The 15450-nt window shown below is 38.7% G+C and overlaps 1 protein-coding gene across 1 annotated transcript in view; it reads right to left on the bottom strand.

Annotated features, from left to right (window-relative positions):
• The window catches only part of Cntnap4 (contactin associated protein family member 4), a 239533-nt gene that overhangs the window by 195574 nt on the left and 28509 nt on the right, over positions 1 to 15450 (bottom strand). The window contains exon 2 of the mRNA XM_005318444.4: positions 8505 to 8615. Coding sequence (XP_005318501.2) covers positions 8505 to 8615 — 111 coding nt within the window. The remainder of the gene's footprint in view (positions 1 to 8504; positions 8616 to 15450) is intronic.

Below are 15450 nucleotides of genomic sequence, written 5' to 3'. Positions count from 1 at the left end.
ATCAGTTTTAGGAGGATCATATTCATCACTGAATTCTTTTATCTTATGAAAGTTGAATACATTTCCTAGGCCAGGAACATCCTCCTAGGGACCTAGAAAAACAATCTGCTTTTAGAAACTTCCCTTACTTTCTTACTGAATGGCCACCCATTTCTCTCACATGCCTTGAAGATTTCCACAGTGAGATGAGTGAGAAAGAAAAGATAGATACACTGCCTATAGAATATTGCATTTTAAAAAGAGCACATTATCTTAGAATTTAGAGATACTCAAATTCAACCTCATAATTTTATAGGAAAGGAAAAAAGGAAGAAAGGCAATGTCATTTCCCCAAGGCCTCCCACAGTTTGGTATGAAAGTCTCGTTTCCTTGATTTGCAAACCAGCAGTTGTTATCACCATGAATGACTTAGGATGGGTGACTTGACACATTCACTCAGATGACATCATATTGATTTAGAGCTGGAAAAAGTGTGCCACCGGGCAGACAAGGACAATAAGGGATAAGGCAGGGGACACCAAGATGACAAGAAAGAAGAGGTGAAGGTGGAGCTCGTCCTTAAGAAAGGGGACACAGAAGACAGAACATCTGAAATAAAGAGGAAACACACGGTCAGTGGGGCGGTCATCCCTGGTGCTAAATCAAATGAGTCAATACAAAAATAGAAGTGATTCTATATTAATCTTAGAACTGGCAGCCAACTCTCCTCTGCTTTAATGAACAGAGGATGTAGGAATAGAGAGAAATAAAAGACATAAATCTCCCCTCATTTTCATTTCACCTTCTCAAGGCCAGCATACAAAATATAATCTATAAACACAAGTGACACACCACTGACCATCAAATTGATCTGGAACTTCATTTTCCAAACTTTTGTCAAAATAGTAATCTCTTAGTAAGGTTGTTTTTTATTTAAATTCATAAGCCAATTTTGATAGGCAAAATATATATATATATTTTAAATTAGACCATCAGATTTCTCTAGTTTACCAACTTTGACTCAACATAAATGAGAATGTTTTCATCTTTATTTTAATCTAGTAATGAACATATGGTTCTTTGACTCTGCTTCATTTTATGATAAATCAGTGTTTGATTGACTTTTCCTCAAAGACTTGTATGGAAATTTGAATTCCTTGGAATTCCTTTGTATACCTCAGTGTATGTATTTGGTCTTGTGAGATTTGCAAAAATGGAGTTAATTGACGGGATACACCTTGAAGCTGGTTAACATTCACTTACGACTTTATTTTTAAAATTCAGGTGGCCACACCACAGCACCGCCATAATGTTCAAAAAGGCCAATGCCGTCTCACTAATACCATTGCACTATTAACCCTGCTTTTCCAATTAAGAAATTAAAGATTCTAAAATATCATGCCTATCACTCCTTCTGATATGCAGATGCTAACTCACAAGAGGTGCGGGGAGGAAGGAGAAGAGGTTCACTGGATTAAACAGGGGAGCTGGAGAAGAAGGGGGATGGGAATGTGAAAGACAGTAAATGAAATGGACCTAACTTTCTTCTGTTCGTGTATCAACACGTGTACTGTGGAACTTCACATCATGTACAACCACAAAATTAAAAGTTATCAGGGAAGTTATACTCCGTGTGTGTATGACATGTCAAGATACACTCTAGTGTCATGTAGAAGTAAAAAGAACAAATAAAAAAACTTTAAAAAAATAAATAAATAAAAAATAAAATTTCTTGCCCATCCTTAAGTCAGAGGTAGTAGTGATTTGAGCACAAGTATAGTGACTCGTTCCCAGATAGGTCTAACACTTAAATAGTTGTTCTTCACCTAAACTTTTGTTGACTACAGAAAAAAAGCCCAAAAGAGAGAAGCAGTGTGGAGGAGCTGAAGTTCAAGTGTGTGCGGGAAGCTCGAAGGTGACTTGGGGGCCTACCTATTCAGGGACTTCATTGGCTTTAGATGTTCCTGCATCGTTGTTAAGAGCTGTACACCTGTGGACTTAAAGGAGGGCCATCCATACCATAAATTAGGACATGAAACAGAAAATTAGGCAGAGCCATTAAGAAGTCATGTGCAATAGCATGGGCCAGGAGGAAGGCATGGGATCCTTGTGATTCCAGGAGCTCTTTACTGCCAAGGGCTTTCTCTGCACATCAGATTCTGGGCATGATGGGGAAACAGTCCGTACAGGAGCAAATAAACTGCAGATATCTTTGTTCCCCTGACAAACTGTCCAAGCACAGGCCACCCCAGCACAGCAAACCTGACTGGTGAAGTTCACTGGCAGCATCTCTGGTCCCAGGGACCCCTCAGGCACATTCTAGACCCACACCTACTTGTACTCCCCTTAACCCCACTTGAGACTTTTAAATCCTATACAAAGTTATTATTTATTCTTTTTCTCATAAAAAAGTATTGGTTATTGTTATGGCTTAGATAGGAGGCATCTCACAAAAGCTCATGTGTGAGAGAGAATGTAGGAAAGTTCAGAGGTGAAATGATTGAGTTATGAAAGTTGACCTAATCAGTGCATTAATCCCCTGATAGGGATTAAATGGTGGTAACTGTAGGCAGGTAGGGTGTGGCTGGAGGAGGTAGGTCATTGGGGCATGCTTTTGGAGTATATATATTTTTCCTGGTGAGAGTCTCTCTCTCTCTCTCTCTCTCTCTCTCTCTCTCTCTCTCTCTCTCTCTCACACACACACACACACACACACACACACACTTCCTGGTGCCATGTCCAGATCCTCCATCATTCTTCAACCATGATGTTCTGCCACACCTTGGGCCCAGAGCAATGGAGCCGGTTGTCTATGGACTGAGATTTTTAAAACTGTGAATGTCAAATAAACTTTTCCTCCTCTAGAATTGTTCCTGTCAGGTATTTTGGTTGCAAATCACTGACTACAATACTGAAAAAAAAAACTGAATAAAACCATTATTAAATATGTTAATATTATTATTTTTAGAATAAAATAATTATAAAGCATTTTCTGTGATTTATTCAACAACAGGAAACATTTGCCACACAGGTTAGCACCTATTCTTTCTGTCTCTGATATCCTAGTGCCAATATGCATAGCACATATTTTGGAAATTTACTTTGGGATCTTCATCTAAGCATAATAGTTGTATACAACCAAGCATGATGATTTAGGAAAGAAGGAATCACCAGATAATTATACAAAAAAATGTCATAATAACTCCTTTTAGAGGTATATCCAAGAATGGGCATTATCTCTGTCAATTAACCAAGTGAGCTAATTTCTCTTAGGACAGATACTTGATTTTAACAGCAAATTCTATAGTATGAGGGAAATAGAGCTTAATAAGTACTTGAAGCAGAAGGACTCACTTGTAGTTAAAAAATAGATAAAAGGAAAATATTTCATTTTTTAGCAATAGGAAATATTCTATCAGTTCATAGTAACCTATTTCCAAGGTTCCCAAGTACAAGAAAATCATTTCATTTAGATTATTTTATAACATTAGGAACAGTAGAACTTTTCTACAAAATGTGGCTTCCTAAAATATTCTGTCCTGAGACACACATGGACTATCAAATGGTACACTGGAAGCTGTTTAAACTCTAATTGATAATAGTAAAAGTGAAAGAATGCTTAACTTTGAGTTGCTCACTATAATTCAAACCCTGTAACTCCAACAATTGAGAATTATACGGTAGTCCCTACCTATCCTGTGGATGCCTAAAACTACCAAGAGCACCAAGCCCTTCATACACTGTTTTAAACTCTATATACATGTGCTTTGTGACAAAGTTTAATTTATAAATTGGCATAGAAAGAGATTAGCAACAAAAACTAGCAATAACATAAAATAATTATAGCAATGTACTATAATAAAAGTTTCATGAATGTGATCTCCTTACATTTTATCTGTCTCAAAAGTACCTTATTATATAGGACTCACCCTTCTTCCTTTTGTGATGATGTGGGATGATACTATGCCTATGTGATTAGATGACATGATGTGACTAACACGGGCTCGGTGAGGTAGCATAAGGGTTGCCTGAACATAAGCAGTGCATGACAATCAATCTGATTGGCAAGAGAGTGACGATATGTCTAAGAATCAGGTGCTATATACAGTGTGGGATACACCCGACAAAGGGATGATTCACGTCCCAGGTAGGACAGAGCAAGATGATGTGAGATTTCATCATACTACTCAGAATAGCGTGCAATTCAAAACTTATGAATCATCTACTTCTGGATTTTTTCACTTAATATTTTCTTTGTCATGGTTTTCATCTGGAATTTCCCTCAACGGCTCTCTTGTGTTCTCCCATGCAGAGATGGGGCTTTGGAAAGTGACAGGATCATGGAGGTTCTAACTTTATCAATGGATTAATCTCTTGATGGAGTCATAACTAAATAGACTATTGGAAAGTAATGGAATCTGTAGGCGGTGGAACCTACCTAAAGGGACTAGGTCCTTGGGGCCATGCCCTTGGGGGCTATATCCTGTCCCGGCCCCTTCCTCTCTCTCTCTGCTCTCCGGCAACCATGTGGTGAGCAGCTGTGCTTCACCACACACTCCCTGTCCTGATGTTCTGCTTTGCAAAGGCCCAAAGTAACATAGCCCAGTGATCATGGACTAGAACCATGAGCCAAAATAAATCTTTCTCTTAATTTTTAAGTTTTTCTCAGGTATTTTGTCACAGTGACAAAAATCCAACACACTTATCATGGCTCAGTGAAACTTCAGAAAGCAAAGCCTTGGGTTAGGAAGAACTATTTCATAAATGCAGAGAGAGAGATTTGGACTCCATTATTTCTCGAGTATTAGCAGTGATTGGTTTTTGTTTGTGTTGTTTACAGTTGATTTTGGATTATACTCCTCTGAGCCATGAAATCTTTCAAGTTCAAATTAATATGCATTTTCCCAGGGCAAAGGAAGTACATCATTTGTTTTTGAAAATGATTTAAGTTTAACTGTCCTCTGGAGCATCATGTAGTAAAAAAAAAAAAAAAAAAAAAAAAGATGTTGTTTATTCAGTGGTACTTCTATTTCCTAGGGCAGCCATAACAAAGTATCAGGAATGAGGCAGCTTAGAGCAGAGATGGACTCTGTGCACAGTTCTGAAGGCAAAAGATGTTGAAACCCAGGTGCTGGTCAGCAGGGCCGTCCTCCCTCTACGGGCTTTAGAGGCAAATCCTGTCTGGCCTCTTTCTAGCTTCTGGTGGTAGCTGGCCATCATTGATATGTTTTGGTTTGTAACTGCATGGCTATAGTTTCCCCTGGCATCTTCATATATCCTTTTTCTCTTTGTCTGTGTATCTTCAAATCTCATTCTCCCTATAAAGATGCCAGTCGTTGGTCTTAGGAACCGCCCTAGTCCAACACAACCTCATCTTAACTTGATCATATCTCATAAGGTATCAGATTTGGGACTTCAATGTATCCTTTAGAGGACACAATTGAACCCCCAATAGCACTCATGTGGAAAAACTATATCATTATATTTTTTAGGTAAGTTTTACTTCCTTCCCACTGACAGAAATGGAATCATAATGTCTAAAAGGATCCTCTCCTATTCCCCTTCCATCATTACCGAAACCTGAGTCATTTTCTCAGGGTAACCCATGGTGGCACGGATCCACAGCTAGAAAATAAATGGGTTGTTTCTCATTTCCTGACTGGCCATTCTTTGCCAAATTTCCTGATCCCTCAGGAAAAAAAAAAAAAAAGAGTCACTCTATGTATCCGGGATACTGGGACTGTATTTGCTGATTTCGTTTATTTATACATGACCTGCAGAGTTGGGTAGACACCCTTCCCAGGCTAATTTAAACACTCTAAGGAATGTTTCAATACTAGAAGGAATAGATAGGTTTTAATAAATCACTCAAAATCTGACATTCCTTTATGAACACTTCATGTAATTAATAGGGGAAAAAAAGAAAAACTAAATAAAAAGGAAAAATGTAATCAAGTAGGTTGACAACGAGCAAAAGATAATTAAAATGATCCTGTTTTGTTTTTCAGTTTCATTAACATGCAAATGAGATTCATGAAGTTTGATATTGTGTTTCAGCAAGAGCCATAGAAACAAATTAAGAATGAAAATGAGTCCCACTGATGGAGATTCCTGATGAGTATATAAATTAATAAAAAAAATGATTGGATCCAATTAATAAAATATATTTTTGTGATTTATTGGACCTCAACAAATGAAATAAAGATACATAGATAAATTAAATTTTGTCTTTTTCTCAGTGGGACACATTCTGTGGAAGCTCTTATGACTAAAAGGAAGAGGTGGTAAATGTCAAACTCTACTTTAGAAAGGAGCACAGGATGGACACCTGATTCTCAGAAGCATGTTGTGGGGACAGTAAGCCTGTGGTGGGCATGGCTGCAGGATCCAAAATGGCCCTCCACAGGGTGCCTGGCCAGTCAGGGGCTCCAGACAGCAAATGGAAAGAGATTGTCCCCAGTGACCAGTCACAAGGCACTTAAAAGGAACCAACAAAACATTTACACAAAACATTCAAGGGCCTCCAAATTTCCTTCTTTTCTTCCTACAAAGATCTCTGCTTTTTTTAACTTCTTTTTTTTTTGTAGTTAGGTACAGACACAATGCTTTATTTTATTTATTTAGGATTAAACCCAGTTCCTGGCACATGCTACGCACGCACACACTCTGCCACTGAGCTACAGCCTCAGCCCAAGATCTCAATTTTTAACCCTGCATTGATATCTTTATGCTCAGAAGCACACATAAGTGGCTATCTCAAATAATATGAGAAAAATTTTAAATAAACTTGACCTTAAGATCATGTTAAGGTATTGTATGAATATCTATATTGTAATTAGAACTTTATATGATATCTATATATCTGCATATAGAGAGATATATCTATGTATCTATGATAGGTAGATCTAGATAGACAGACAGACATAGATATCTCCAGATGGCAAATCAAAGACCCACACAAAATCTATTTGTTATGTCCAAAGTTCAAGGTGCTCAAACATTAAACAATAGCACAAATAATAACATCAAGGAGTAAACTTAAAAGGAATGGTGATTATGGTTTGGATATTACGTGTCCCCCTGGAAAGTTCATGTGTGAGACAGTGAAGGAATGTTCAGAGGTAAAATGATCAGACTGGGAGAACTATAACCTAAGTAGTAGATTCATCCACTTGACAGATTCATAATTTGAATGGAATACTGGGAGGCCAGTAGGCAGACTGGGTGTGGCTGGAAGAATAGGACCTGGGAGGCACGCCCTTAGGAACTGTAATTTTCCCCTGGCTCCTCTCTCTCTTTGCTTCCTGGATGCTATAAACACAACGGCTTCTCTTCTCTCCACCCTTCCACCCTGACAGTCTGCCCCTCGTTGGGCCCAGAGCTATAGAGTCGGCTGACCATGGACTGAACCTCTGAAACCATGAACTAAAGTAAACTTTTTCTCCTCTGAGTTGTTCTTGTGAGGTATTTTGGCCACAGCAACCAAAAGCTGACTAACATACTCACAAAACCAGCTTTCAACTATGATCCCTCAATAAAAATTGCTTCCGTAAATTGCACATTCAACGTTAATGCATGCAGTACTCACAGCATGCAGACACACACACACACACACACACACACACACACACACACACACACACGCATGCACACAGAGAGAAAACATTTGGAAAAAAAATTCTTCCTGGTCATAGCAACAAAAGAATCTGCCTAACCCAGTGGCTAACTGATAAGAGCAAGAGAGAAAGGGATATTGCATGAGTGAAGTATGGTTTTGATAATACATGATGTCTTTATATTAAGAATGTTTTCCATATTGGTATCGCCAAGCCTCTTTCCCTCCAACTTCTATGCAGATGATTTTTACCCGAGTACCTTATGAAAAGTGATCACAGTGATGCTCTGTCTCTAAGTACACAGTGTTTTGAAATTCTTTCTCATTTCCACAGCAAGTGGCATTTAATTATCTTCCCTTTGCTTTAAACATATTCAAGCCATCAAACCCAACCTACCTAAGAGATAGTAAACAATATGAACTAAGTATTCCTGGAGGAGCATGAAAGCCTTATGAAGTTCCTATTCCTCAACAGCTCAGAAAATCGTGTCAACCACATTGAGAATTAAATCAACCGAGGGATTATTATTTTTAAACAACGATCTTTTAAAATTACTTCTTGCAAACTTCTTTGTTAAACTGAAAATGGAAAGCGAATAGAGTTTTAATCACTACTGTAATCCAAAGTGATTGCATATTGTTGTGGGACATTTTATTTCATAAGATATATAATCAACTTGCCAGATTAAAGGCGCTAAATTCTCTGGAATGTGGAAACGATGATACCAGATATTCCAAGTAGGAAGTACATGACGGTTTGCCAATCCGGAATGGAGGCTAGATGTCATGTACATCTCATGAGCTTTCACCACTGTCTTATTTAAAAATTCACTTCTTTTTACAAAGATCACTTAGGATGATCTGATGAAAAGAAAATGGAAAATTATATGGAGGAAAGGGGCAGGCTTACCATCTCTTCGATTTAGCCTTGCAAATCCAGGACCATGACTGCTGGAGAGCTCAGAGGAACTGCTGAAGGCCACCTGAGGCAAGGCAGACACGAGAGGGTCGTCACAGTCATCTGCCAGGGGCGAAAATGCCACACTCTGGTTAGTACAGTACTGACAGTTTTCCTGGAGTCAATAGACACAACCAACTGACAGACATATCAAAAACTAGCATCTAGAATCTATATGCCCACAGCTCCTAGGTATTCTATTAACAGTCTAGTAAGTTCAGTAAGGAAAGAAAAAAAAAAAACCTTCAAGATCAGGAGCTGGAAACAGAGAAGGAGAACATCACAGAAATTCTGGTTATTAAAGGTCTTCAGGTACAAAGGGTTTATTTATACAAGAAGTAAAAATTCCTCATCACACATCGAAAGATTCATCAATTTAACTACATTGAGATTAAGAACCTAGGATTCCTAAAAGCTACCTTAAAAAGGTGAAGGGAAAAAAATTACAAAATGTCTGAAGTACCTATGAAAGAAACATGAATGTTTGTAAAAATATAAAGACTTGTAGAAACATGGAAACTTGTAGAACATATGGAGGAAAGGTAGAAAGACACATTTAAAAAAAAACATGAGAAGGTATATGCAAAAGAAACATGTAAACCATGTAAATCAGGTTTCCAAATGTAGAAAATTAAAAAAAAATAAAGAAAAACAAAACCAGCTTTAATTCAGTTAGAAAACACACCAGGGAAAATAGGGTACAAGGCTTCATCAGAGACCACACATTGATACAAATGATATTATATATGCTGATTGTCAAACTTGGCGAAAAGAAATTTAAATCAGGACTGTGATTGTAAGATGCGATTTTATACACAGTAAATCAGCAAGCTGGGAGAAATCTGACTACGTCAGCTCATCCAGAGAACCTGGGTCCAGAGAAGCTCCAACTCACCGGTGTTGAAGCATAAGCCTGAGCAGCTACTTATGAAAACAAGAATTTGTCATCAGCTCGTGCATTTCAACTTTCACAGATCCCTGGTTCCATCAGTTCCACTCAGAGGTATGTCCTTCTGGGAAGAGCTTCCCCTGGATGTGTTGGGAGTCACCCCGGCTCCAAAGACTAACTTCCCCATCCCCTGAGAAGAGCCATCCAATGGTGAGCCAGCAAACTAGCCCTGCTGGCTCACATGATCCTTACCCACCAATCAGACTAGCCCTGCTGGCTCACATGATCCTTACCCACCAATCAGACTAGCCCTGCTGGCTCACATGATCCTTACCCACCAATCAGACTAGCCCTGCTGGCTCACATGATCCTTACCCACCAATCAGACTAGCCCTGCTGGCTCACATGATCCTTACCCACCAATCAGACTAGCCCTGCTGGCTCACATGATGCTTATCCACCAATCAGACTAGCCCTGCTGGCTCACATGATCCTTACCCACCAATCAGATTAGCCCTGCTGGCTCACATGATCCTTACCCACCAATCAGAAAGCATCCCATGCCAACTGTCAAACCCTTCAACCATTAAACTGTCATAACTGTCAAACCACCCCGGCTCTATAAATATGCAGATCTGTTCCTCAATAAATGGGCATTTTCTCTGACGGCAAGCCTTGATCATTCTTTCAGGATGGACCACAGGTCTCAAGGAACTTTGAGACCACAGGTCTCAAAGGAGATACACAAATACTAAGAACTTTATTATTATTATTAATATTACATGAAAAAGAGAAATTAGAAATGAACAGCACTAAAGAAACTAATAATTCTATACCAGAAGACAGGTTCAGCACTGTTCATAATAACAAAAAAATTATGAACAATCCGTACACCCAATGGCCAAAGAATAGATCGATCATAGTTACAGTTCACAATAGAATAGTATACAGCCATAAGATGAACTACAGCAACTCAAAACAAAAGGGTTGGGTCTTAAAAATGAAATTGCTAGTGAAGTTTTAGTTGTGAGAATCCTAAGAACTAAAGCTAAACCATTGGTTGTTTGGAAACGTACTTGATTTTTTAAAACTATCTGGAGAAAAGATGAAAATTATATAATTGAATATTTGTTGACTTCCAGAGGAGGGTAGAGTCAGGGTAAGAGGAAATCACACAGATGAATGAAATGGAATTGGCAGTCCTGGGTGTAGATGATACATTCAGTTTTCCACTTCATTATGATGCTTCATGTATAAATATACACATGTGTGTAAACATATATATATATATATCAATATGTATATATTAATGTCTATGCCTATTTATCATCTATCCTTTTGTGTGTATCACATTGTTTATAATATTAAAAAATAAAGTCCAAGGAAATATAAGAATTCCGTGTTTATCATGACATGCATACATAATTTATTTAGCTAATGTCTCATTATATATATAATTCTTAAAGAACTTGTCTTTGATGTTTTCAACAATTACTAAAATGTTCCTATTTTTTTGCTCAAATAAAAAAAATAATATTCTAATATTTAGTATTTAACACGTATTGATAATTAGACATCACGGAGGGCTATTGTCCTAAATGTCTTAACTGACAGTAAGCGATTTAAATTAAATAATTCCAGGAATGACCTCGATTCACCTGAGATTTGACGAAGCTCATTCTGCCTGAACACAATTTGTTCTCCAATGCCTTTCACAAGACTTCACCTAAGATAGCATTTTGTTTTCAAGATTTTCTCATTTTCATTTCAAGTCCACTTTTCTCCTTTTGTACCTTAAATTCTCCAGCTAACTCCTAAGACAGTTCCCACGTGTCTATTGATTGGCTTAAGTACTAACACTAGCCAGTCTAGTTGTAATTCAAGTATTAAGGAGTATATACATAAAAAGGACACAGCCTGTGGCATGTTGAAGGAAATTCCAGTTATCCCTCAGCAGACAAGCAGCAACGAAAACACATTTAGCACACAGTGGAAACTACAATGTGTGTGTTTGCACACACAAATGAGCCCATGGCTCATGCGTGGGGTGGGTGCTGTGTGGAGATGTGTTCATTAGAAGTGCAGCAATTTTCCAATCATAATCAGTATGCAGGTGTGCGATGGAAAGGGGTGTTTAACTGCATTCCACAATCAATTATGCAGATGCAAATCAATATTTCAAATGTAAAATGCCTCCCTAGTGCAGTCGCTCTAGAGGGCATATATTTATTGCCCATTTGTTTTTGCCAGCTATAAACTGAAAATCAATGTCGCCCTACTTTTAGCTTTGAAAGAATGGAACTGAAATTGTAAAGGGGGTGCTTTTTTCCATGTGTTGGAGCAGGGTCTTGTAATATGGAAGTCAGATCATGAAAGGGCAGATGGTGGCCTCTGATGTTTGTTAAAATTCCAACAGGATTTGGTGAATACTTAGCATTTTTCTTTACCGTGAGCATATACATTCTACTGTAATCTGTTTCGTGTTTATTTAACAATAAAATATTTTAGTTGTTCTTATATAACTAATAAAAACTAACACAGGGGTTAGTGAGTGCTCTGTGCTAAGAATTTATAATCATTCCACCTGTAGTAACTAATCTGGACCCCTCCCATTGATTTCCCAATGGTATTAACCTATAGATGGGGTTATTAACATTCAGAGTTTGGCTCGTTTGCTCATCTCATGTGGTAGAACCATTAAACTGATGAAGCAAGTTGGGGTCCAGAACCCACATGTAGGAACACCATGATTGTAATTATGATTTGGGATATAGGGATTTCACTGGATACCATAATGGCCTGAATAAAACATCTTTTCAGGGGTGTGCATCCAACTCAAAGTTGGACAGGCCATTCATTTATCACCCACTTGATCTTCAATAGTCTTGACACAAGAAGAGGCAGACCTCAGGCAGCAGTAATGGGTCTGGAGTGACTACACGGGACATTTTCCTCTGGACCTTAACAAATGAAATTCTGGATTAAGTATCAGCCGCCTGTGAATTTAATTTCAGAAAACTAGTTTTCTGACTGCACTAGTAAATGCAGTTTCTGGACTTGCAAAGCTGAGGTTGGCATTTCAGCTCAAGGTTCTGAACCAGTGATAATTTTACTCCCCCGTTAGCATTTAGCAATACCTAGAGACATGCTAGTCATCATGGCTAGGGGCAGGATACTACTAAATGTAACATAATGCATAGGGCACAAATAAATATCTGGCCCCAGATGTCAATAGTGCTCAGATTGAGAAACACTGTTCTAGACTCGGGTAAAAGCAACCCAAAGACTAGTCTATTGGAGGACTCTAGCTGATGGAATTTTCCAGTTTTCTCTCACATTTCAGTGATTATTAGCTCTAATTTACAGTTTTCACATGCAAATAAAGATCATTTAGAATGCAAAAATATATAAGCATTTATGTAAGGAGCTTTTGAAGTCTGAAATAGCATGCTATTTTTAGCTCAAAACATAATTGTATTTTTAAAATTCAATACCTTATCAGATCATCATAGTAAGCTATTACCTTCATCACTGGGCCACAGGCCACACTCTTGGTAAAAAGAGGTGCAGGGCAGGAGGAGGTGGATATGAAGACTGCACCAACTGGTAATATGTACAAAACAGCCACCAAACATTTTATGGAAGCTTGTACAGTTCAAAATGGTAGCAGGGCACATTGGGGGAATTACTGTTTTCTTCTGCTAGAGCATGAGCAACATTCTCATTACTCTATATTTTTCCAAGATTACATCACATATTATTCAACTTTTATCACAGTTATATTAGAATTTCTACTTTAACCTTGATCTCAGAAATAGTGAAAGTATAGTTCTTATAGTTCCTTTTTGTAAAAAAAAAAATACACACACACACACACACACACACACATACACTGATTGCATTTAGAGAGTGTTACTGAATTCTGTTAGAGTACACATAATACAGGGAAAAATTACCCAACTTATGTTGAGACATTTACACACACACAATACACAACTCTATGGCTTTCGAGTCAATATCAGGAAAGTCGTCATTTACTCTTCACATGAAAGAAAAACTAACTGTTTTTTAAAAGACAATGATAAATTAGATTGGCAAGTTGTATGTGTGAAAACATTCAATAGTCTCTTACAAATAAAGATGCAAGCTATACTGAAAGTATTTTAATATAGCTCGATAGAAAGTAATTTAATTTTATTTTACAAAAGGCTTTAATGCATAATTCTCATAAGTAAGTAAAAGCTGTTCGGTTTTTAATAAAAGTAATTCAATTTTCCTAAGCAGTGTGTGATATTACCTATACCAAGATAATAGGTATATATTATTGGCTGCTGAGATTCTCAGTGCTTCACATCTATTAACTCATTTGGTCCTGGCAAACACTCTATACTACTGGATCCTACTAACTCCTGGGACAATTGAGGAAAAACTGGGCACAACAGCTAAAATATTAAACCAGAGCCCACTACTACAATGTGACAGAAATAATATTTTAACCCAGGCAGACCACTGCCAGCCCTCCTAGTGTGAGCCCGGGCATTGTTGAGACAAGCACTGGAAATCAAAAATATATTCAACAGAAAGAGAAGACTGATTTTCAGTTCATGGTCAACTTAGTTGCCATTGAATAACCACCTTGTCTGTTCTGTTGAACAGAGACCTGCCCAAATCGGGTACATGACGCTAATGAATCATATTTCCTAGATGTAAGTCAAGAATTCCGAAACTTAAATGTTTTTAATTTCCAGAAATTTAGACAATGATATTGTTTTCTAACCATAAGCCCAGTAGGAGTTCATGCTACAAAACGTTCAGGCTGTTTCATGATTCCAGGTAGAATCCTGTCAGGGGACCTGACACCACCCATAGACTAGTACCTGATACCTCTGTGTCCCACCCAGAGAGAGACAGAATATACAAATGGACAGGGGCCCATTTATAGATCCAGCCCAAGAAGTCAACCTACCACTCAGTAACCAGTTCAGGAAGGCAAATAATTCCTCCACCAGCAGTTGACTCAAACCAGCCAGGGCTTAATTGATAACTTACAGCTTCCCTAATTTTTGCCCAGTTTCATAGTGGCTAAGAGAAAGTCAAACACCGGCTCCTGACCCATCCCACTGCAGACCCTGATTCTGCTTAGCCTGTGTAGACTTCCCCACCCAACAGCCGCCAATCAGGACTCACCTGAAGCTCCCTTTCCCTCCCCACATCAACCTTTCCTCTCCTCTGCCTGCTACCGAGTCCCTCCAGACTCAAAGGATAGCAGCTAAGCCACCTGCTGGAGCCAACTCTGAATAAACAGCCTGGACTGGTTCCCACTAGGGAGGTGGTCATTATTTCCACTCCACAGTGCCCCTCCCTGCTTTGCCATCCCATCATCTCGGTGGTAGCCACCCAGGTATTCCCTCAGCAAAGTCCATCCTGAAAACTCACAAAGGACCCAGGTACGTTTGAAAAAGCAATCAACCTCCTAATGAAAAAGAATATACATTCTGGATCAGCTCCAGGTTGTCTCTTCTCTGTGGAGTGAGCGCCTTTGGTAGCTCATCCCAGCTGTAAGGCAGGATCACGTGGGGAGCTTTAAAACTTCCCAGGATAGCACCCAGCAGCCAGAGCGGGGCTAGCTTGGGAACTGCTAAAATAGACTTGCAAATGAATTCCTATCCAATGGAGAGTTTTGTTCTTTTCACAAATGTCTCTGCGTTTCACTCCCTTCCACCGGGCTGTTGGAAGACTGCAGAAGCGGTTAGGATCTCACACCCCACCCCTTTCTCCCTGTGAAGCCATGTGGACGGATGGTGCCGGGAGGCAGCTGGTACACAGTGACATTCTAGTGAGAAAAAGAGTAAGTTTTCAGGGAAAGCGATGATAGGAGTGGGCTTGAATAAAATAGAATTTCCTTAAGAGCAGGGAGCCAAATAGGAGGCTAGCTCGCTTCATCTCACCCTCTCATCAGTACCTAAAATAACATTTAGACTCAATTAAATACCACGGAAAGGAGACTGC

This window comes from Ictidomys tridecemlineatus, chromosome 15 (genome assembly GCF_052094955.1).
Source record: "Ictidomys tridecemlineatus isolate mIctTri1 chromosome 15, mIctTri1.hap1, whole genome shotgun sequence".
NCBI lineage: Eukaryota > Metazoa > Chordata > Mammalia > Rodentia > Sciuridae > Ictidomys > Ictidomys tridecemlineatus.
This window is presented reverse-complemented; position numbering and strand designations above follow the sequence as displayed.